Raw genomic sequence first — 24,075 nt, 5'->3', positions numbered from 1 at the left:
ATGACAAACTGCGGCGATCCCCCGAGCCAGACATCCCAGGGCGGCAGGGGAAGGAGCCCTGAGGCTGCAGGGGGAGCTCCCAGGGAGATCAAGATGCAGGATCAGAGAGAAGACGGGCTTGGTCAATGAGCTTATTTAACGTAAATTAAACCAGGTGATGTTTCTTTCTCCCGAAGAGAACGTCGGGTCAGTGAGAGGAAGGGCTCTGACCGGGCTGTGACCACCCAGCGCCCAGCAGAGCCCTCAGCAAACGTGCTGAACAGAGGTCTGGGGACATGTGCCACCCGAGTGCGCGGAGCTGAGAACAGCAGAGCCACCACCAGCACTAGCACTTCACACGCGGCCTGTCGTCTCCAGGTCAGAAGGTGACGTGCTCCCCAGAGCTGAGTCCTGCTCTGGGAGGCGACTGGGCACCCGGCCCGTGTCAGTGCCGATGACCGAAAGTGCCAATTAAGGGACGGGGGGACCCAGGTCATGCACATGTAGAAACCGGAGGGAGGGCTGCTCAGTGACCCTGTCCCCCCACCTCCCGGGAATGCAACAGCCAGCACGGGGCTGCGAGGAGGGGCGCACATGGAGCTGGACTGGACAGCAGCTCAGAGAAAGGACGGGGGGCCGACGGTCCTGCTCGGTTGGTACAGGCACCCCACGGTGGCGGTGCTGCTGGTTGGAGGAGGGGTGAAGGACACCCCCACCTGCACAGGCACGTGAGTGCTGTGTGAGCACCCAGCTGTCCTCTCGGGGACAAGCTCCCAGGAGGGCCAAGCCCAGTGCCCAGTGAGCTGTGGAGCTCCCCGCAGCCCCCTGCCCCCGAAGCCGCCTGCAATGACAGAGCCGCCTCCGTCAGACACACGGCTCCTCAGGCTCCAGGAGGTGGAACCAGTGCCACAGCTGTGACGACCAGGGCCTGCTGTGTGGGCCTTTGTTCTGACGACAGAGGCTGGGATGCTGATCCCACTGTAAAGGAAACCGAAGCTGCCTGAGCGTGTGTGGGCGCCCGGGGGGGCCCTGAAACCTCATGCTCTCACCTCATCCCCAATTTCATGTCCAAGCTGGGCCCCCTCACACTGGCTCATCAGGACAAGCCTGGTGGGACCTGGTCCCCTCACATCCTGGCCCTGGGACAGCGCCCAGGACGAGCTGTGGGCGGCCAGTGGGCTCCATGGCAGAGGCCGCACTCGGCCATCACTCACCCTCTCCCGCTGCCTCCCAGCTGCTTTCCCACTTTCCGTCTAAAACAGCCCCAGCGAGTCTGCCTGGCAAAACCCCTGCTCCAGCCGCCATCCAGGGAGACACTGGGCGGGCTACTCGCCTGCTCCCTGCCTCGGTTTCCTCCCTTTGAAAGGCTCCAGCCAGGACTGGGAAAGCTAACATGGGTAAAGCCCTCGCACAGCACCTGGCGCACAGTAGGTGCTCATTAATGTTCCTTGTTATAATTCTCAACCACAAGAACCATGAACTGCTCTCTACTCTCGAGCACCAGTTTCCCTTCTCCTCGAGGCAGCCCCAGGACTCCTGGGGACCAGGACGCTCAGGGACGGGGCCACATCTACGCCAACGGAACGCTGCAGCGCCAGAGCCAGAGCCAACGTGGAACCCACGGCAGGACAGGCTCCCAGCCTCTGGAGCGCCAAGGGGGGGACACCTCACTCACTGCCTTGCAGACACTGGGCTGTGAGCTGTTTAAAATAAGCTGTTTACACAGTAGATGTTAATTATGAATAATTCCTGGTACACTCCACGCCTGCAGCCGTCAGCACACTAACAGCCCTGCGGAATCGGCTCAGTGTCTCTGACTCCCCGGAGCCTCTGAGCACCCGTATTTTCAGCTCCGCTTAAGTGTTTCGTTACCCTGTTTCAGAGCTGAAAAATGTCCCTTAATTCCCACGCACGGATCTTCTGCCACTCTCTGCGAGGCTCGCAGAGATAATTAGACATCGGGGCTGGAGGAAGGTTCACTGTAATTTACTCCAGACACTGCAGCTTAATTGGAACACAAACTCCTTCCGCAGCTTTAAAGATTGCTAAATAATTATATCTCACACACACACACCCCACAGGCACACACCCCACAGGCTCACACACACACACAGACATACACCACAGGCACACACACACACTCACACACAGACTCACACACACCCCACACAGACACACACAGACTCACACACGCACACCCCACACACACCACAGATACACAGAGACACACACACCCACAGACACACACCATGCACCCCCACGCACAGACACACACACTACACACACCCAGTCTCATCTCCTCTCGGTCTCAGGTGGAGGCTCTGAACAACACATTTTGCACACGTGACGGGGGGTCGAGGCCGGCAGGGGTGAGCACAGGGTATCCGGGGCCTGGGCACAAAGCCACCTGTGCACAGCCAGCAGGGCCGATGCCCTGGCAGCAAATGCCCACAGTCCCAGCCGAGCTCTGAGCCTGCAGGGCCCAAAGGGAAGCGGTGGGCAGAGGACGGGACATTATTCTTATCTCCTGCAGGTCACTGATGCTACAGGACGTAAACCTAGTGACACAGGCCCGTGTGCTCTGTTCCACCTCTGGGTTATGACTGGTCACTCTGGTCAGGTGGGGACAGTGACCCCTTCACACCCGGAGGGGACAGAAGTGCTCAATGGGGAAAGTCCGTGTGGTGAGCTGAGAAGAGGGATAAATTGCAGAGTCAGTGCTCAGATCCTTCCACGGGCAGAGTCGGGGGGCTCCGCACGACAGCCCAGCTAAGGGGTGTTTACCATCGCCAGGAGGCCCCACATCTGTTTACAGCGTCCGCACAGCTCCCAGGCTCTGGATAGTGCGGAAACACTCCCCTGGGTGTTTCCTGGCAGACGGGGTCCCCTCCCAAACCCAGCGATCAGGGATATGGAGTGGCCCAGAAGTAATTAAATAGGACCAAGGAACTGAGCAAAAGAGCTGGTTTCTGTTTGGTTGGGTCCTTGTATTAAAAATGAGCCATCCCGCCAACTAACCTGGACCCATAATCCCTCGCACATGAACTCCCTGGACGCCATGTGAGGTCCCCACAGGTCTGCAGGCGATGGCCATGTGTGTCCCACCTGGGAGACGGGAGACAGGACAGGGATGGCCACACGACTGTGCCATCAGCTCCATGCAGATGTGGTCACGGGGCTAGGAGTCCATGGTCCTCGGGGCAGAGAACTACATGGGGACATGTGGGAGTGTCACCGGCTTCACCGGCTAACCCCCGGACTGAGATCTCACCCGTAACCACTCTGACAGCTCTGCCAGCATTGCACAACCATTTTATTAAAATCTCTCACCCTATTAAAGATTTCCATCTTTTGTGTGGCTCTGACTGCGTCCTAAGCTGATGTTACGGCGAGTTAGTCATGTGCCCGAAAGGAGCCCTAGCGGCCCCAACCCGGGGAGTGCAGACCAAACCACCGCAGGGTGTAGGAGCTGGAACCAAGAGCTGCATATTTTAAGAAAAAAATCTCCAGAAAGTGATAATAAAGTGGGTGAAAATAATGAGACATTTCTCCAGGAACAGTCTCTGTGCACAGAGAGCGCGGCCCCCGGGAGACCGCCACACACGGGCGGGCGGGCGGGTGGGATCAGCCGAGCTCAGAGCCACAGACTCAAACCTGCTGGCTGACATGTTCTAGACGGCCGGCGCCCCGGAACAAAACTCTAAATTAAAAACAGGGCAGCAGCCTTTCTTTTCAGTCAACTGGTGAAATTAACCTCGCGTTGGAAGCAGGGGGACGCACGGCCGCTGCCCGCCGGGCCTTCCCACACCTTTTCACGTGCTCTCTGGCCCTAAGTCCCCTGTACAGTCTCTTCACGTCTTTTGCCCATTTTTTAACTGAGTTGCTTTCTTCTTATTTTGGGGGTTAGATCCTTCATACATTCTGGATACAGGTCCTTTCTCAGCTGTGTGATTTGCAAACGTCCCCAAGGCCATAGCTTGTCTTTCGGCTCTGAGCTGTGTCTTTCAGAGAATAAGCATTTTAAGTTGTGATGAGGCCCAGGCTACCAATCTTTTCTTTTGTGGAGCACAGTTAGGGTATCAAGTTGCTGCTCACATTCTGAAACTGGGACAGTGACAGGATGGGAGCCAGTTGTCCCAACCACCGTCTGGGGGAAGGAAGGGCCTGTGTGTGGGGAGGACCCCAGGGACATGGCCCGACCAGCCAGCTGCTGCGGGGGAAACGCCACCGGGAGGCTGAGCACACTGCACACCAGGCTCCTCGTCAGTAAAACTGGAGGAGAGGGACAGCACAGCCCTGCATGTGCCAGGTCACCAGGAGGCAAAAATCAAACATCAACAAAACGTAAAACCCTGTAGGGAAGGTCTGAGCAGGCAAGAAGCAGCGCAGGATAAAATGCAGCTTTGCTGAAATCTTAATGGACACAGTTTGAGAAATTACATGTGTAAGACAACCCACGGGGCAGGGGGCAGAGCAGTCCTGACTCAGAAATGCAGGGAAATGAAGACAGGACAGCGCCCAGCACCGACTGGCAAGCAGGGTGGCCTACTGGACCCTGAAACCTTGCCAGAGAACTGAACTAGACGCAGGGGCTGACCAGGCGGACCTGGTGTTTTCTTAGATTTAAACTCTTTTCCGCGGGACGTTTCTGGAGGATCGCACTGTGTGTTCAGCGTCTATAGGTGGTTTGGACGCATGTGTAGCCCCATCTGTCACCAGACTCACCACCGCTCACGACCTGCCGAGAGCCGGCAAGCGCTGCTCCTGGAGCATAACGTTTGCGGCCGACCACTGGGTCCCGTCGATGGAACTCAAGGTGACACACCTGCATGTCCCTGGGCTCCTGGGCGGCACGCCAGGAGGGACCCAGAGGTGGATTTGCTCTTCTGACCTGCCTTAACTGTTTTAACCCATGGAAACCCTCAGCTGTTTTAACGCACCATTTTGCATCTCAAGACTTAGAAAACCGACCTCTATGCCAATTCCAGAAGCAGGGGGTCCAGAGCAGTGTCTGAGGACAACCCGCTGCACGAGTTGGGACAAGTCCAAGGAGCCACACACAAAAATGCAGGCCAAGCGCAGGTCAGGAGGCGGCACCCAGACCCTGGGAGGCTCCCGACCCGAGGCGGACGGGCCTGCCCAGTGACCAGGGTGCGCAGAGGCCACACAATGTGAAGGGGCCATGGGGGCGGCCTGCCTGGACCTCGCACCTGCCCTAAGGCAGAACACAGAATGGGCAGGTGGGGTCGGCAGAAGCCTAGCTCTGCCCTGCGGCTGCCCCAGGACCAGGTAGGTGGTTTGCACGTGGGGGTCCATGTCTGTTCCGGCTCAGGGTCGGAGTGTTAAGTGATCAGGAGGATCCAGATGTTGATCCCTTTCTTTGATCCGATCCCACACCGAGCTATGTCCTGCACTGGGCACACACGGCCTCAATCAGAGAACAGAACACCCCAGGGAAGCAGACAATCCCTGCGCAGGGGAAGTACTGAGCACGGGAGTGGAGAAGCCCCAGAGCGGAGGCCGGGCACGGAGCCCCACTTACTTCTCTATCAGGTCCAGCGTGACTCCGGGCACCAGGCTGACACACTTCTGCATACAGAACCTGCGGGAGAGCAGAGAGTCAGCCACCCGTGGCGCTCGGGGAAAACGTCACCGTCCGGCAGGGGAAGCCAAGCGGCAGGCAAAGTCAAAAGAACCAACGGCGCATGATCCCACAGACTGGATGTTAGGAGCTGCGTCATAAGCGGAGCAGCTGGCACTATTCCGTGCCCACTGCTTGGTGCTGGTGGGAGCTCTGATGGGTTCTCTGTATCCGACAGGACAGCTCCGAACAGCGGCGAGTCCCGTCTGCTTTGCGTTGGTCACACAGACCCTGACACCACTCACCTCCTGCCATCAGTTGTCGCACCAGGTTCCTGAGCCAGGCACTTGGGGCCGGGTCACTCTGTTGTGGGGGCAGCATCCTAGCCGCCCCGACTAGATGCCGGCAGCAACCCCACTCCAGTTGTTAACAATAAAAAAGTCTCCAGCTACTTCAGGGGGGCGGGGGGTGAAATCACCCCCCTCAAGCCACAGCCAGAGGTGGAACCCCGGCACCTCTCCCATTTTCCAGAACAGTCTCTACGCCCACGCTCGCCTGCCCTCCGTCCCTCCTCCATCAGTTCTCCGCCCGGCACCCACAGCAAGCCTTTCAAAGAGGAAACGTGACCGGTCCCTTCACCTGCTGAAAGCTCTCTGCAGGCCCCCCGAAGGCAGATGACACACAGGCCCCTCCCCAGCCCAAGGCCCTGCAGGACTTGGCTCCCGGCCACCCACTCCCCGTGAGTTTTCCTTTTTACACTTAAATCTTTAGTATATTTGGAATTTATCGGGTTTTAAGTTTCTAACGGTTGGCCACGTGCCCCAGGTCCTGGCACTGAGTGAGTCTCTCCGGTGAGGATTCCCGCACAGGCGCCTCCGGAGCTGCTGTTCCGCCGCCTGAACCAGCCTCCTCTCCAGCTGCACCTTCAGCGGCACGTCCCGCACCAGCCGGGCGACTTTCTTTCACAAACCCCTTTCTTCCATTTTCATGGCTGTTCTCACCCCGATTCTTCCTACTGCCCTTGACATTCTGCGTGTGGTGTCGTTTAAGGTTTAATCTAGGGGGGATGTATAGCCCTAATCGACTGGACCTCACCACGTGACACCGGCCAGTCCCTCCGCTCATTCAAACCTTCTCTTGCCTGTCAGTCAAGTCCTGTGAATGTTCTGTGTCCAGGCCACTCGCAGCTGGTTTGGTTCCTGTCACTGTCTGTCGCTGCTATGAGTCAGACCTGCTTTCCCCCAGCGTTTCCTCGCTGGCTGTTTTTAATGTAAAAGGGGCACATGAAGAGCCTCTGGGACACAGACCTGAGTTTAAGAACAAAGTCAAGACGACGTCCCCGGATTAGGGACTCGTCCACGACAGAATCTGCAGGCCATGTGTGTCCCTCAAGTCTGCTCCCACCGTCCTCAGGGGCAGCCACTCGGCTCCATCGTGGGATCTGCATGGACACATTCATTCAGTAACGGCCACTGCTGAACATGCATGTTTCTGCTAACAGTTTTCCAAAGCATCTCATTGGCTTTTTGGCAAAGCTGCAATTGAGATCACACACAGACACTGTGATCTGCCTTCTCCTTAGAACATGTACTCCTTCCGTTCCATTTCTTGTCCAGTTGTCACACCAACTACACTTCAGAGCAGCTGGAGGAATGAACTAACCCCCCCTCGCAGGTCTAACCGCATAAATGAAATGCGGGGTGGCTGCTGGCCTAGAGAAATTTCTCTCACGCAGAGGGAGCTCGCTGCTATTCTTGTTGTAGTTTTTATTAAACTTCATTTTTAATTTTATCAAATAACTTTCCTCCATTTGCCTATTAAGATGATGAATTATATTAATAGGCAGCCTAATAGAAAGTCATCAAGCAGCTCTGAAACCCATCTCATCGTCCAGAGTTAACTGTTCTCTCACTGAGCTGCAGGCTCGCGCCTCCCAATGTTTTATCATGAGCCCGTCTATGGTGTCTGTGTACATGTATACGTGCGTCTTGGTGTGCATGTATATGTGTGTACATGTATACATGTGTCTGTGTGCATGTATATGTGTGTACGTGTATACATGCATCTCTGTGTGCACGTGTATACGTGTATACATGTATACGTGTCTCTGTGTACACGTGTCTGTCTCTGTGTACATGTATACCTGTGTCTGTGTGTACATGTATACGTGCATCTCCGTGTACATGTATACGTGTGTGTGCATGTGCGTGTTAGTCAACTCATTTACAGCCACATCATCACTTTTATTTGGAACTCGTCTCGGCCTCGTGTCGGCAGCTTCCTGTCTGCCCTCCTTCCCTTGCTCTTTCCCATCTTCTTCTGCAGAGAAGACACCTTTCTTCTGCGTGAAGACAACGTTCTGTCTCTCCTCTTCCGGGGGTTGTCTCCGACACACCCAAACTTGCATACACTGGTTTTTCACGATTAACATCTTAGAGAATCAGACTTAATCCTGTCTCTCTGGTGAGACTCCCTCAACTTGGCTCTAACCTGTCCTTCAACAGCACCCCTGCTGCCATTCTTTTTTTTTAAAATATGTTTTTATTGACTTCAGAGAGAGGAAGGGAGAGGGAGAGAGAGAGAAAGAGAGATAGAAACATCAATGACGAGCGTCAATGATGAGCTGCCTCCTGCACGCCCCCTGCTGGGCGTTGAGCCCGCAACCCAGGCGTGTGTCCTGACCAGGAATTGAACCGCGACCTCCTGGATCCTAGGTTGATGCTCCACCACTGAGCCACGCCAGCCGGGTCCCCGCTGCCTTTCTTCCTCGCTGCTCATTTCCCCTCCTGCTTCCAGAGTCTCCTCACACCCTGAGCACATGCTGTCCTCACTTGAAACCCACTCTCTGCCTGTACAGCATGTTTGCTGTCCCATAAAGGACCCTCTTTTTCCCCTTCCCTCTGTCCATATGCCTGTGCTGTGCCCACCCTCAGCCTGCCCTCACCTCTGGCCCTCACCTGCCCATCTCCCTTCCTGCCCCCTCTTCCCCAGTGGCCTCAGCCACCCCCGAGGGCCCCGTAGCATTTCTGACTTCGTCGCTGAGGGACTCGCCAGGGGACCATCACTCTCCCGCTCCCCTGGCACCCCGAGGACAGGCTCAGGAGGAGGCAGCCGACCGTGCCACTCTGCCTACTTCAATCCTTCTCAGCAGCATAAATCAGGCTTCTCGTGCCCACTTTTCAAAGGAGCTGCTACAACATGTCGACATATTCATCTTGATTGAGTGCGCGTCAGGAGACGGGACAGTGGGAGCGCACCGTCTGGTTTGGGGAGAAAAACTCCTTTTCAAGGAGGGCACCCAGCAGGTTATATAACCCAGCAGACTCTGCAGTCACCCCGAAGCCACCTTGGGCTCATGCAGAGGGGCCAGGTCACGCTGGGCCACACAGGGAAGATCTCTAACCAAATTCTACCCACCGCTCTGGCGGCTGAGACATGCTGTGACGTCACCAAAGAACCACACACAGAGACGTTGGTGTTGAGAGGGCAAAGGGAACAGTGGTTAAAAAAAGGTATTTTTTAACAGCTCACAATAAGTTGGAAGATTATACTTCAACTCAGCAAAGAACTAAATGACTTCTCTTTTCATGATAACTTTTCCTTTTTTCAAAGACAAGAGCACTTTCAGGTCTGACCAACCTTGGCACCATCTGTGACACTGCTCACTGCAGCAAACCACGCACACAGCTGCCCCAGGACACAGGTGCCCCGAGACCTCCAAGGACACCCCAGTGCCCACCCAGGAACCAAGTTCATGTCCAAAACCCAGCATGTGACACCGGGCAGATTCCTCAGACCCGTGTGATTTGGGACCCGTGGGAAGCCCCAGGGTGTGGGTCACAGGCGGATATGGTGGGCGCCACTCACCAGCGCAGGGCGATTTTGATGGGGGTGGTGAGGCAGGAGGTGAAGAGGTCAGCTGGGAGGTCGGGGATCATGGGCAGGAGCTCGCTGGCTTCGCAGGCAGCCAGCTGGATGCAGTTCTTCATGGACGGGGGCAGAGGCATCTGGGCCAGTGGGTGGTTGGGGTTGATGGCCGCGACCTGGGGGAGGACATGAAGGAGAGAGAGTGACATGCTATTGTGCCCACTGGAGTCTGCTGGGAGTGGACCGGGAGGGGGGGGACCCTTCACACTGTGGTTCCTGACAGATCCTTGCATGGAGGCGGCAACACCGAGGCCCCTGCTGGGGAAGGACCGCGGCTGCCAGGCTGCCATTCCCGAGGTCCCCCGACGACACCACTAGTCCCGGCCTCGGGGAAATCGGGTTTGCTGTGCCAGCGGCCTTCCTTACACTCCGATCATCTATGTGCATTTCCCATCAGGGCTTTTAGGGTGTTTTACTGTTTATTTTAAAATTCAGTCTTTAACCTACCGTAACCCAGTGGCAGGGACCACAGAGGGGGAGGGACGCCAGGCCTCTCCTCGGGAGACAGGCGGGCAGCAGGGTGGCGGCAAGACGGTGACCAGACACAACAGGGCCCCACTCGACCCCTGTAAGACGACGCTCTCTGACAAATGCCCCCCCCCAACGCATTTCACTTATCTCGCCCCGTCCTCCCCACCCGGCACTGGGCCCACAAAGGCGCAAGCCCTCTGCTCTGGGAACGACCAGATCGTCCCACCTGCTCCCCACCTTACCACCCGTGTCCACCACACTGTGTGTTCTCAGCTACAGGCTGAGTTAGCTCCCCTCTGTCCCCGAGCTGGGAGAAGTTCAGGGGTTTTTTACTCCTGAAAGGTGCTGGATTTTGTCAGATGCTTTCTCGTGCTGGTTCACTGACAGGATTACGTGACCCGTCTGTCACCTGCTGGGAGGGTGTTACATCGACATTCTGACCATGAGCGGGACCCGCCCACCTGGAATGAACCCCACGTGGCCACGGAGCACAGCTCTTCACAGCTGCTGGACGGCTCGTGGGGACCTGCACCTGGCTGGTGGGGCAGTGGCCTGCAGCTTGAGGTTTTCCTTCTGTTTGGTGCGTCCACACTGGCTCAGGGTGAGCACGACCTCATAAAATGACCTGCGGCGTGTCCCTCCCACCTTCTGTTTTCTGGAAGAGACTGTGAAATGGGTGCTAATTCTTCTAAACATCTGGTGGAATTTCCATGAACTCTCTGGGCCGGTGGGTTTCCTCTCCAGGCACCTGCAGGTGACTATGTCCATTTCTGCCGTGGTGTCAGGACGGTTCACCACAGGTTCCCTCGGCTGGCGGTATGTGTGGCTCGGGAGGGATCGGTCCACTTTGAGGTTCTCAGACTTACGCAGCTGAAGCTGTCCACCATACCCCCTGATTTTTCACCTAGAGGCTGCAGGCCCTGGTTCTCCTCTGGCTCCGTCTGTCAGTCTTGATAGAGGTTTATCTGCTTCATTGATTATCTCTGAGATCCCACTTCTGGCCTCACTGATTTTTCTCTACTGATTTCCTGTTTTCAATTTCAATGATTTCTGCTCCTCTCATGGTTACTTTCTTCCTTCTGGTTGCTCTGGGTTTATTTTGCTTTCCTTTTCTGGTCTCTGGAGGTGGTGCTGTGCTCTGAATGTCTGTCCCCCCCCCCCCCAAAATGCACATGCAGAAACCCTAACCCCCAAAGGTGATGGTGTCAGGAGGCAGGGCCTTTGGAAGGTGCTCGGGCCATGAGGGTGGAGCCCCAACCCCTCCCACCAGGTGAGGGCCAAGCGAGAGGCCTGGGCTGTGAGCCAGTGCAACGCCCTCACCCGACCGCGCGGCACCTTGACCTTGGACTGCCGGCCTCCAGGACTGTGGGGAACACGACTCTTGTCCATCAGCCCCCGGTCGGAGCTGTGCTGTCACAGCAGCCAGAACAGACAAGACCAGGGATCCGGAGGTTGGCCCTTTTCCTCTTTTCCGGCTCTGGTTTCGTCCTAAATTCCCCCTGCCTTGCTTTAGCTGCATCTGATCAATATCGACACATTGTATCTGTTTCAATTCAGTTCAATTGAGACTTCTATTTTTTTGGTCAGTTCCCTTGAGACTTCTGTTAATTCTTTCTGAGATTTCTCTGTTGACTGTTACCAGTAGATTCCACGTGGTCAAAGAGCAGACTGTGTGTCACTTCAATCAGTTACTGCTCCTGTGGTCTGCTGCGTGGCCAGGACACGGTGTTCCCTGTGAACACTCATGGACACGTGTGCTGCTGGTGTGTGGAGTCTGGTGAAGCCAGTTAGACCTTCACGGCTGTCGTCTCGACAGGGAGGATTGTTTCATCTTCACAGACAGGCCAGCATCTCCTTTCCCAGCCCTGAGCTTCCTTCCATGGCCTCGCCATGCAGGATTCCTCGCTGTGCGATGCTGAGGAGGCACCGAGAGCGAGCTCCTCCTTCCTACTTCTGACCTCAGTGCTAGGAAAAGCTGCTCCCCTGCCTGCCCCCTGGAGTGGCTTCCTGTCCAGCCAGGCTGCTGCAGCCATTCCCTGGCCGCCACCAGGAGCTGCACTGCCCGGAACCACCGCGGGTACTTTGCAGGCCACCTGGCCATGGCCTCCACGTCCTCCAGCTTCAGCCTGGGGGGGGGGGGGGGCACGTGCAGGGGAGGGGCTCCTGTGACAGCAATAGGGCCAAGCTGATGGGCACCCACACCACAACCCAGGATGCTGGCCAGGATCTGTGGTGCAGAACATTAAGCACTTTCTTGAATATTTTAAAGAGATGAAATTAGACAAAAGGATTAAGCTCTAAAGACTGAACTCTGGAGAGGCATGTCTGCGAACAGTGCATTGCAGTTGCGGGTTTAGGTTGACAATTTGTTTCCTTTTATGTTTCACACAAAGATGAAACATTCAACTAATCACAGACTAAAGGAGATGAGTAAAGGCAGCTTATTTCAGATGTGATTCACTTCTCAGACCAAGTCTGCAAATACCACCTGAGCCCCTGCTTCCTGTGCCACTCCCTGGAAGGTGTGCACATCAGGTGCAAATTACAGCTGCCAACCCCGAAAGAAGGCAGGCGGTGAGAGACACAATTAATTGTCACATTAATTGTGTAACTGTTGCTACAAGGCTGGGGAGGCAGCCTCTGGGCCCAGGGCAGCATCTTCACAGCAGAACCTGAGTTACAGTGGAGTTGAGTGTACTGAGGACAGACTTTGCTTGTCTGGGGATTTCATTAATGCCATCAGTGGTGAGGGCTCCTGAATTTTTTATGCAGAGAAATCACTTTTCTGTCTCCCAAAGCCTTTGAATGACAGGACTTGAATGGTAAAGGTGCTGGCAGAGCAGAGCGGAGTCCTCCCACACTCACGAGGAGGGGGTAGGGGTGCCCAGCGGAGGTAGAGTTCAGAGATGCCCAATGGTTCCCCCTGCATGCAGGTGATGGGGCTCCATGCAAACAAACTCTGCAAACTACACACTGTCCCATGAATGACAGGGAGAGGTGCTCTGGCCCCGGGGTGGGGTGCTCTGGCCCCGGAGTGGGGTGCTATGCCCTGGGCCACCCCTCCCTCCTCCCTCCTCCCTGCCCCTTAAGAGGCCGCAGAAGATAGCAGATCATAAAACGACTAAGATGCTCATGAAGATATGAGCTGGGCGCCAATCTCATCATTTTAATTTCCACTGTTCGTGCAGGACAATGTGTGAACAACAGTAAGTAGTAGCAGGTGCCATGGGAGAACACGGGACTCATCCGCAGTGTAGTTAGGAGAGCGAAGGTGCCATCGGAGCAGATCCTACGATGCATGGGGTGGCTCTGACGGCCATCTACATGCCACTTCAGACAACAGGTCTCCATCTCCTACGTGAGGCACTAGTTAGTCCATTAAACATTTCCCCTCACAAAGATAGATGGGGATCTTCTCTGTCACATTCAGCGAAATGAACAGTTTCAGCTGATGAATCCTCAACAGCACAAAGACAATGCTGACACACCCGCCTTCACCGAGAGATGTCGCACTGGTCATTCCTGAACCCCCAGAAGCTCATACATCTGGTTTAAAAACCATCAGTGGGGAGGAATTTCCTGCATTTCACCAGCTGGGATCCGTGACGTTCATGCCTGCAGAGTGTTACCCTCATGCTCTTGTGCTGGCAGCAGGGTGGGGGCCCTCAGCAGAGACTGCCTCTTCCATCTCTCTCTAGCGTTCACTGTCTAATTCAAACATCAAATGGTAATTAAAACAACCAAGGGAGCTGTGTCTTCCCAATCAGAGCGCCTCTCGGGCTCTCCTGCTGGACACCACGACTGATGGCAGCTGTTCTGGCTGGTTTTCTCTATTTAGCTTAATGGGTGTTTTTTCTTTTTTGTCTGTTTGTTTTTATTGAAACAGAAAATAAAATAAAGTTGGTCAATAACAAAAATGCTAGTGAAACTAAAGACTTTTTTCTCCTAAAGTAAAGGATTTGGGTTCATTCCCGTGTCTGTCTCAGGCCAGAAGAGCACAAGCCAACTCTTAATATCATCACTTAATTCATATTCAGGTTTAAAATGACACCCAGTAAACGGAGACGTAACAAGATGCCCGTTAGCCACCTCCGTGCCCACCAAGTTCCCTGTTGCTAAGGGTCCCCCCTTGCCTGAGCACTGGGAGCAGACCCCCCTCGAGAAGGACAGAAGCATAGAGTCCAGCCCCCCTCATCCCCCTAGGACACAACCTCACCTCCAGCTCCTGCTCCCGCTGCAGGGCGAACTGCCGGAAGGACTTGACGATGAGGCCAGCATTGGAGCAGTCGTACACGAAGATCGAGGGGCTGCCCATCCACGTCTGTAGGTCATAGATCGACAGTGGGATGTATTGCGTGTAGTTCTGGAAACAAAACACAGAGCATGCACGTGACCCACATGGAGGCCTCTGGCTGCCAAAGCGGCAGCCTCAGAGGGTACAACACGCACCCATCCATGGGACAGTCCCAAACTGTGTCTGCACCCCATAGTGACGGCCACGTGCACATGACCCCGCAGAGCGGGTCTGGGGGCTGTCTTGTGTCCATCCCACCCTACGCTGCTCTGCTGTGTCACCCAGGTCCAGCTTGCTGTCCACTCCAATGTGGGGTCTCCCTCCCCGTATCCCACCGCAGAGTCATGGTAGTCACCCACCCCCACCCCCTTTCTCTCTCTGACTGAAGGTCACAATGTCCCACTGCTCCCTGCTCAACAGCCCAAGTTGCTCTGTGCTCTTTACACCATACACTGGACACACTGTACCGCTCCACTCACGGCCCCCGGGGATGCTGGGGAATGGGGGGAGAATATCCCCCCTACTGGAGAGACGGTGAAAACCTCACTCACGCAGACATTGCTAAGCTGCTGGACAGAGGCCTCCTCCCTCCCCCTCTCCGAGAATGCCAACAGGGCGGCGAGTCTCGGCAGAAATCAATTCTGTGCTCTCGCAGCAGAGGTGACCGTGTCCCCATGGCTGAAGCACCAACACACCCCCGGTGTAGCTGGAAGGGCTGCTGTGAGGCCACAGGGAGAGAGCCAATGACGGGACCGGACAGGCCGGGGGAGTCTTATCAAGGCAGCAGAGGCTCTGTCAGCGCACAGTGAGGCGCCAGGTATGAGTCCCATCCCGACAGGCGGGGCTGAGCCACCGACTTAGGTGTGCTCGGGCACGTCGCAGCATGGGCATGCTCCCGACGTCCTGTGCCACATCACTGCTGCCCAGTGGCCTGCTTGGTATCGGGCACTGTGAGAGGACACGTGGGCGTGAGCTCTGAGCAAAGGTTCACGGGAGGATTCAGAGGATGCTGACTCTTCCCTGACGAGCCTGTGAAGTCAGCGCTGGCCATGCATAGCACCCACAGGGGCTGCTGTGACGAATTTGGACAGCAGATTCTAAAGCCAGTGCAGAGAGACGTGCCCAGAGCACAGGAGGCCATCGTCTGGTGAAGAAAGAGCGAGGCACCACCAGATACGAGGTACCCGCTAAACCTCTGGTGACCACAGGGAGGACTAGGGAGGCCAGACGGGCAGACCCACAGTGATTGTGTGGAGGCAGTGTTTCAGCTCCGAGGAGAGAAGCGACCAGCCGGTCAGCAAGGCTCGAACATCTAACAACCATCCCTGACTCCACACCCAGAAAACCAGGGCAGATTTAGGATAGGAGCAGGGGGACCCACATGCAGAGCTGGGCCCAGACAGCCACACGGACTGTCATGGCCCGTCCTGGACCCCAATACACTCCCAATGGATCACTAACAGAGCAGGAACCACACATCTGGTCGGAGGACCCCATATGGCTGTAGAGAGACCGCTGTTCAGACACATGGAGAGGGACAGGTGCTGGAGGCTCACTGTGACGTAACAGGACGTGTCTCAGAGCCTCATCTGTCCTGGGATCCCAGTTTGTGGGGAGAAATGGAAAGGCTGTGTATAAGGCGCCACATGGCTAACACTGCTCACTTGGATGCCATAAACCACCCTGAATGCGCTCGCGCCTGACACAAGAGCTCAAGTACGCAGAGCAAGACCACCGGGAACAAACCCATGGTCCTGTCACAGGTCCCAATAACCTCCCATCAGTGCTGACAGGTAACAACTTCCTCACAGAAAAAACTCCAGACACAACAATTACACTCTTTCTAATAAAAACGTCAGTGCCGACATAAAGACTGGAACAATACTACCCCTCGCTCTGACCGAGTGACACGAGCTCCCACCGGCCACTGCGGAAAACTCTCAGGTGCAGGAGGGATGTTCCCCAGTCTGGCGAGATGCTGGGTCATAAACACACAACTCTGGGAAGTCGCAATGATTGAAATCGCACCAAGAATACGATCGCTGAATGTGAGTTACAGGATAGCTGGGAAATCCTCAAATATTTGGAAATTAAATAACACATGTCAACTAAGATGTCACAAGGGAAACAAAAATAATTGAAACAGGACAACAGTGAAATACAACTTGTGGAAATGTGACTAGAGCTGTGCTTCCACTAAATCTCTCAGAGAAAGGAAGAAAGGTTAAAACCCAAATCTAGATTTCCACCTTAAGAAGCTAGACGATGAGCAGTTAAACTCAAAGTCAATGAAGGGGACAAACAATAAAGAGGTCCAACCAGTAAAACAGAGAGTAAAGTTGCTAAAATCTGTTGCTTTTGTTTTAAAAAGAGGGCGTAAAGAAACAATGTATCAACAAGAGGGGTGAGATGGACAAGTCTCAGCTTGAGGGTGTGAAGAAACAATGTATCAACCCGTGCAGGGGCGGCCCCTCCATCCCACAGGCCCTGAGAAGACGAGGAAGTAGTAATAATTTCATGCCAGTAAATTTAACAAGTCAAATTAGATGAAAAATGGCTTAAAAGTACAACTTACTAGAAGTGACCCAAAAGGAAACAAAGTCTGAACAGCCCTGTGTCCATAGCAGGAATCAGATTCACAGCCATGAGCCTCCCTACTAAGAGCTGGCAGGGGTTGGCCCTGGGAGGTCAGGGCTCAGGAGGGTGTCCTCAGACATTCCCAGCTCCTAAGTGTGTCTGCCTCCCAGAAGGGGCCCACCGCCCCACAGGCTCTAGCCGACCCAGAGCCAACAGGCTCGAGGCTGTGGCTGGCATGCTCACCTTGTTGAAAACCCAGATCTCGCCATTCACCGTGGGCCGGGGCACGCCGTGGCCATTGTAGTGGAAGAGCACGCGCTCCTCCTTGGCGTTCCGGCGCAGGGACGTGCACAGCTTCTTCACCTCGTCCACCGTGGGGTCCAGGCTCTGCTTGTACCGGGCCTGTCACAGAAGAAGATAAGAAACTTAAACGGGTTCGGGGAACACCCAGACCATGACTCTAAGCCGGCACTGAAGAGCCGCAGGAGCCAGGCTGCACTCCTGGTGTCTGGCTCCACTTTCCATCCACACGCCGCTGGCCTTTGGCCTGGGAGTGATAGGTGCCCCTGCTCTTGCCAGGCTTCACTGCACCCTGCCTCCTCCACGTGGCCATCCCATGAGGGCAGTGAAGTCCCAGCCGCACTGGCTTGCCCAGCATGGTCTCCTGAGACACATCCTAAATAAGAGAGCTGTTCCCCAAACACACACAAGGCCCAGGTCCACATCACTCAGAGACGCCAGTGAAACTAGGGGCTCACTGTTCCTGACCTCGGCTTCATCAAGGCCTCCCATGTGGGCTGCAGAGATGACTGAGCCCCGTTTCCTCACCGAGAGCCCGGAAGGACGCATTACTGGCTGGCGGGAGAGGCATTGCGGCATCAGGAATGGGCCTCCTGGGGCTTTGTGGGAATTAATTAATATTTTTAAGGGCTCTGAAATGAGTAGCAGTAAATTAAATGTCAGTGTACCACCGCGGCTGTGGAAACGGGGAGGCTGGGGTAATGGCCTCGCCACTGAGGGGCGGGAGTGGTGGCGGGAGCATCGACCTGCCTGGGGATTTATGACAATGGGAGACGGGCGCGGAAACGACAAAGCAAGTCTCTAAAATACTGCCTATTGTGCTGGGCACAGCTCCTCTGGGCCCAGGTCCCAGATGTCATAAAATCTGCGCATGTAGCTTCAGGGGACGCCACAGAGTCAAATAAAGGAATGAACGAGGGAGAAACAGGCCAAGGAAGGAGCAGAGAAAGGCTGCCCCTGACTGCCCACAGCGCCCTTTCCATCCAGTGGTGGCCTCTAGCCCCACGGTGACACCTGGTCACTTGATGTGTGTTGGTAGGCTGGTGGCTGTGGCCCATGTGGCTGCAGTGGAGTGGGATCTGCCTGGAGGGAGCTTCCTGTGCTGCTCGGGCCTCCTGCAGCAGGACCGTGAGCAGGACAACATCCCCTTGGCCCCCACCCTCCACATCAATGGGCCACACCTCAGCTCTGACCCACACCAAGGTGCACGGGGGTCCGTCTCAACACCAGATACAGCCCACCACCTCCGGCCCATCTGCCACTCCCGGCTCAGCCGTCCTGCCCCGGCAGTGCGGCCAGCATGGATCCGATCAGGACAGCCTCACTCACGCTCACAGCAACGCCCTGACGACACTGGTAACCTGCCCGAGGGCCCCCTCTAAGCCCAGCCTTTAGTGTGTCCAGCAGGCTGGACGGAGGGAGAGGGCCGCGGCCTTCTCAAGTTCATACCAGGAGAAGGGGCAAAAAATAAAACCCTGTTTTCACAAATTTAGAGAAAGGTGATTTTTTAGGTGATACCAAGTGCGATATTTCTAATACTTCATGTTAAGATAGAAAATGCAGTTCCTCCCAGGAGGGAACCACTGGACAGAAAGCAGCCCTCCCCCCCCAAATGAGAGGTTGGCCCCGTGATAACAGGCGCGAGTCCCCAGGAAGTGGAGGGAAGGTGAGCATGGTCTTGAGGGCTCCCCAACAGTTGGCCCCAGCGCTCCCTAGGAAGGCTTCCTGGTTCTGTGTCTACATCACTTTTAAAGGGTAAGGTTCCCGAGGAGCGAGGCGAGCGGGCCAGGCGCACCGGTGACCAGGCAGCATCCTCATTGGCACTGTGCCCACTCGGCTCTCCTGGGACTGGGGTCTTTGATGTGGAGCAGCCAGCAAACCACTTAATTAGGGTACAAGGACGCGGGAGAGGCAGGCTCCAGTCAGAGTGGGCTCCACCGTCAACAGCACGGGCGTTTCCGAAGTTTCCTTTCAGATATTGTCATTGACAGAAAAGGGAGGGTAGGAAAGGGGGAGAGATGAGGGAAAGCGCAGGAGGGAAACCTAGGCGGTACCCACAGAGCAGGAGAAACACAAGGCTTTTTGTCCCTTTGGGGAGGAATGAGGATTAAAACTCTATCAATACGGTCTAGTGTCTATAAAAGCACATTTCTGGGGGCACCTCACAGTTAACAAGCACGTCATATAAACGTGCCATCTTCTAATCAAGTTTCTGCCTCATTGGATACAAGAGAATAAAGCCCTCAGACCCAGAGCAGGTCAAAGCTGAATGAACCTGGAGATCTATCCGAGTCACAGTGTTCTCAGGGGCCACCTGACAGGCACGAAGCCGCCTGGTCGTTTCCACCCTGTGGTCTGTCCACCCTCGGTAACCTTGCGGGGTTCTGGGTGTGGCCAGTACAGATTTTTTCAAGATGTTCATCCTTTGTTTCTTGATAGTAATCAATATAACATTTTCTTTCTACTAAGATGACAACCTAATTGCTCACCATTTGTTGTCCTTCTTGGGTTAAAATGTTCATAAGTTTAGCTGTTGGATGCTTGGTGCAGGTAAAGAAAGGCAAGGGGGAGGGCTGGCTGTGAAAGACCCTCTAGCTCCCCACGCCTCCCGCCCACTGCTCCTCTGAGTCAGTACAACTGGCCCTACAGACACAGGCCTCGCCACCCCAGACTCATCATTCCCCAACGAGGGCTGGGCCCCCCTGGAGAGTGATGAACACTTGTCCCTAAGGCTGGAGGAAGGACCCTCCCCTCCAGGGCACAACCACGGGGCACAGAGGAGAAAAGGTGCACAGCAAACAAGCCTCACAGCCCAGAGGCAGAAGTCACAGGTGGCTCTGTGCGCCCATAGCCCCTGCCTACCTGGTGGGGCTGGTGGGGAGCAGTATTTTAAATCAGCTGCCGTTATTAAAGTAATAAATAATTATGACTTTTACGTGCAAGGCATATATAGAGGACTTAGGATAAAAAGCCAGTCTCCTTCAGCAGCTGCTCCACACTCACTGTGACAATGGACAAGTGTCTGTGACTAAAACTGACCATTAGGCAAGACCCCACCAGGTCAATGGGAACCGAGCCGGCCACAGGCTCGTCTCCCGCTGCAGGTTCACCCAGGCATCAGGACAGCTGGGGAGGCAGATCTACCTACCTGTCTACTACCTACCTACCTACCTACCCACCTGTCCACTCACCCATCCAGATGCCTTCACATCCTACACACCCACACTACTAATCCCACAAGCAGGAACAGATATTTTTCCAAAGAAGGTGAACAAATGGCCGGTAAGCACATGACAAGATGTTCAACATCTTCAGTCATTAAGAAAATCTGATTTAGAACCACAGAGACAGGACTTCACACCCACAGAATGGCTATGACGATAACATAGAAAATAGCAAGTGTTGGCGAGGCTGGGGAGACCCCGGGACAGATGCAGAAACAGGAAATGTGCAGCCCGTGGAAAGAACTGGGAGGTTCCTCCAAAAGGAACGCAGAGCTGCATCTGACCCAGCAATTCCGCTCCCAGGCCCAGACCCAAGAGGACTGACACAAGCCCCTGAGAAGCCCACCCACAGTGCCCACGTGTCCATCCACAGGTGGGTAAGCAGGGCGTGAATGCCCCCCACTGGGGTGTCACTCGGCTGCAAGAACGACGGTGTTACGGAACCACAAAACTATACACCCATGGGCGGATGCTGAAAACACTGCTCAGTGGGGAAGTCAGACACAGAGGCCACATAACTGTTACGTCACTTTTATACCAATTTCCTAAAAATGTCCACCATGCAGCACATTAACTAGTAAATCCCGACGTTCAAGAAGGGGTGTTGGCCTCTGCAGACCCTGAGGCACGAACGCCACTGTGACCCACTGTGACCCACGGTGTCCCCGGAAGATGAGATCCAGGGAGCAAAAGCGCCATCCTTCCAACCCGTCACATTCCCCCTCAGTGGCACCTTCCTGCTTGGCTGGGTGCCGTCGACACCTCTTCAAGTCACATATGGCGAGCAGGCGGCAGCTCCTCGTGGCACCTCCACTTTCCCCGTCCCGTGCTCTGCGCACCATCTCTCCCGTTTTCTGACAGAGCCCGGCACTTCCTCTGACTTTATTTCCCCCTGCAAGCCCCCCGAGCTCTGCGACCCGGGCCTCTGGGCTCACTGGGGAGCCCAGTGCAGCACAGGGAGCCTGACGCTGCAGAGGTCAGCGCCACTGTTTTGGTCCTTGCCCAATGGCACCTGGCCCGCATTTGCAGCCTGTCACACACGGGACGCTCCTGCTAAGGGAACGTGAAGAGTGAGGCCGAGGCCAGTCCTTGAGAGGCTCGTTAGGGATGGAGCGGAGCCCTCATTTCTCTCTAAAATACCACACTTCAAGTAGGTCAGTTCTCGAGGGGAGCCGAGAAGAGCCGGAGCGTGCCAGCCAGGAGGGAGTGCAGGCTGAGCAGGCTGGGTGCCAGCTTGTGCTGAAAAGGGGGGGGGGGGTCTGCCACAGGCTGCAGGCCTCCTGCTATGAACACTTCACCTCGCTTCGTTCTCCCCAGAAACCCCCAGTAGAAGGGTTAACAGGTAACCTCACAGTTATATCTCTGGGGAGGAGCAAAGCCAAAATTCAACAAGTCCACGTCCCTTCTGTGGTTGCCAGGCACGGGCCCTGCCCCTCCCCACACCAGACCCCAGGTGTGCTCCCTGCCAGTGGGGGACACACCTGCACAGGTAGGGGGGCTGCCTGCCCATGACCCCAGACAAGGGGAGGTCGGGAGCGTGGAGAGCTGGACTGGATCAGCCCCTCCTGCAGCTGTGCAGATGGTCTGAGACCATGCGGGCCGAGGCTCCACTCCCAAAGGCCAGGCTCACACCCCTTGGGCTGTTATTTACAGGTCAGGTCTCCACTCTGAGTGACGGGGGGACAACAGGGTTGCTTTCACGAAGCACAGTGGGAGAGGGTTGGCATGAGGACTCGGGCACAGCTGATGCAGAACCTGAACCCCGCACCCAGGAGGCTGTCTCGGGCGCCCCGGCCTCTGGAGGTGCGACAGGAGGCACGTGGGCGGGCAGAGCAGGAGCCCTGCAGTTGCCGAGCACAGACCAGTCTGCACGGATCTCGGCCGGGGGAGCTGTCAGGCGAGCGCGATGGAGCAGACGGGAGAGATGAGGGGACACCGTTAGGCCAAAGCAGGGAGGTAAAGAACACGCCTGTCAGGGGACCCGTGTTAACACTCAGGCAGGAAGCAGGTGAGCGACGCCGTCGGCACCGCCGGTTAACCCACGAGGGCCAGCCTCGGCCTCGCCCGCACGGCCACGCGGCTGACAGGCACCTGCCGCCCCTGCTCCACAGCAGCCAAGGTGATGAGAGCGGTGGGCCCCCCGCTCCCGCTGCAGCCCTGCCGGTGGCTACAGCCCTCACATGCAGTTTGTCACAAAAACAAGAACACAAACACGGTGGGTGAAGCCCAACCTCAGGACCCACAGGAAGGGACAGCGGGAGGTGAGGACAGCAGGGGAGCTGGCTGGCCCGGGGACAGCAGAGCACAGGGGAAGAGGGGTGGCAAGCCGAGCTCCTGAGAGGGCCCTTCTCCCAGCTGAGCTGCCATGTCCACTGGGACGAAGGTTAGGTGGCCACCCCAGGCAGGACAATGGAGGGACAATCCACACTGGTCTCCAGCACCCCCAGGTGGAAACAGCCCTGTGGCCACTCTGGTCTCCTCCTCAAACAGCGACCTGTGACTGAGAATCCTGACAGTAGCCGGAGCTGCCACTCAGGTCTACAGCATCCCTCACTTCCCCCAGCATCTCAGGTCTACTTCGGCCTTCATGCTGGGGGGAAGTGAGGAGAGTCCAGCGTGAACACCTGCTGCTCTGCCCCTACTCCCACCCAGAGGCAGGTGCCGCTGTCCAGGGTCACAAGGCTGCGAGCAGCCCCGGGAAGGACACCTGCTGTCCACACACCCCTCCCTCCAGGCAAATCAATGCTCTCGCAGCCGCTCCCAACCCCCAGGTCCACCCCCAAGGGAAGGGTGACATCACTACATCCAAGGGCAACAATTCCTTCTGCCTGGCTAGTGGACCAGGTGGAGGAGCCGAGCTGGTCCCAGACAGACCCCCTCCCTGAGGACCCTATGCCCCCAAAGTACCAGCAAACCTGTCAACTAACAGCAAAACCAACGGCTACCCCCGAATTGCATGGTGACTTCGACAGACCAAGGGAGAGGCTGAGACGCAAAATCCACTGTGTGGGGGCCACTGAGAACCGCCAACTGTTTCCATGGCCTGTGTGCCCACAGCCACTCACAGACCGGCAACGAGGTGCCTGAGTTATGCACTGAAGGGCATTTCCCATCTGCCACCCCCCTCACATTGACTCCCACGCCAGCCGGGCGCACCTCAGACACCTGCAGGCAGAGAAAGTGTCACCTCATTTCCCCCCTACCAAGTAAGTTAGAAACACCCACCTAGATCTGCCCTCCAGCCCCAGGAGAATGGCACATCCACTGGAGGGCGCTGTGGCCCTGCCTCTGGCTGGGAGCACCCTCTGGAAAGAGGAGAGAGAACAGAGAACAGAGAACAGAGACAGGTGCCATCTACATCTCCCAAGGGCTCCAGCGCCTAGACTACCCTGCACTAAACTGCCGCAGACTGTTGGTTAGAAAGTCTCAGTAAGATCCACCCCCTATCCCCCCTGACATGCTCAGCTTCGTATTTCTGCTCCCACCAGTGACACCTTCAGAGCAGACTCACGAAGAAACGAGGGGTTTATTTAACTGTGGGGTTTTCAGCTGAAACAACAGTTGGCGTTTCTCTTGCCATCTCCCACAGAACACAAATTCACATACCTACCTGGTAATAAGGCAGAGCCTTAGATCAATCACAAGAAATATTTCGCCAGTGGCAAACTGATAAATTATGTAGAAAAGGCTCCATCAGCCTGGAAGGGAAACCTGGGTCTGAC

The 24,075-nt window shown here is 55.8% G+C and overlaps 1 protein-coding gene across 1 annotated transcript in view; it reads right to left on the bottom strand.

Moving 5' to 3' along the window:
• RPTOR (regulatory associated protein of MTOR complex 1) overlaps nt 1–24,075 on the bottom strand; it is a 98,368-nt gene that overhangs the window by 43,273 nt on the left and 31,020 nt on the right. Inside the window, exons 4-7 of the mRNA XM_016206316.2 lie at nt 17,073–17,231; nt 14,175–14,321; nt 9,428–9,603; nt 5,522–5,581 (exon numbers count right to left, since the gene is read on the bottom strand). Coding sequence (XP_016061802.1) covers nt 5,522–5,581; nt 9,428–9,603; nt 14,175–14,321; nt 17,073–17,231 — 542 coding nt within the window. The remainder of the gene's footprint in view (nt 1–5,521; nt 5,582–9,427; nt 9,604–14,174; nt 14,322–17,072; nt 17,232–24,075) is intronic.

Source organism: Miniopterus natalensis, chromosome 17 (genome assembly GCF_054644295.1).
Source record: "Miniopterus natalensis isolate mMinNat1 chromosome 17, mMinNat1.hap1, whole genome shotgun sequence".
Taxonomy (NCBI): domain Eukaryota; kingdom Metazoa; phylum Chordata; class Mammalia; order Chiroptera; family Miniopteridae; genus Miniopterus; species Miniopterus natalensis.
Note: the sequence above shows the minus strand (reverse complement) of the source record. Positions and strands in the feature narration are given on the sequence as shown.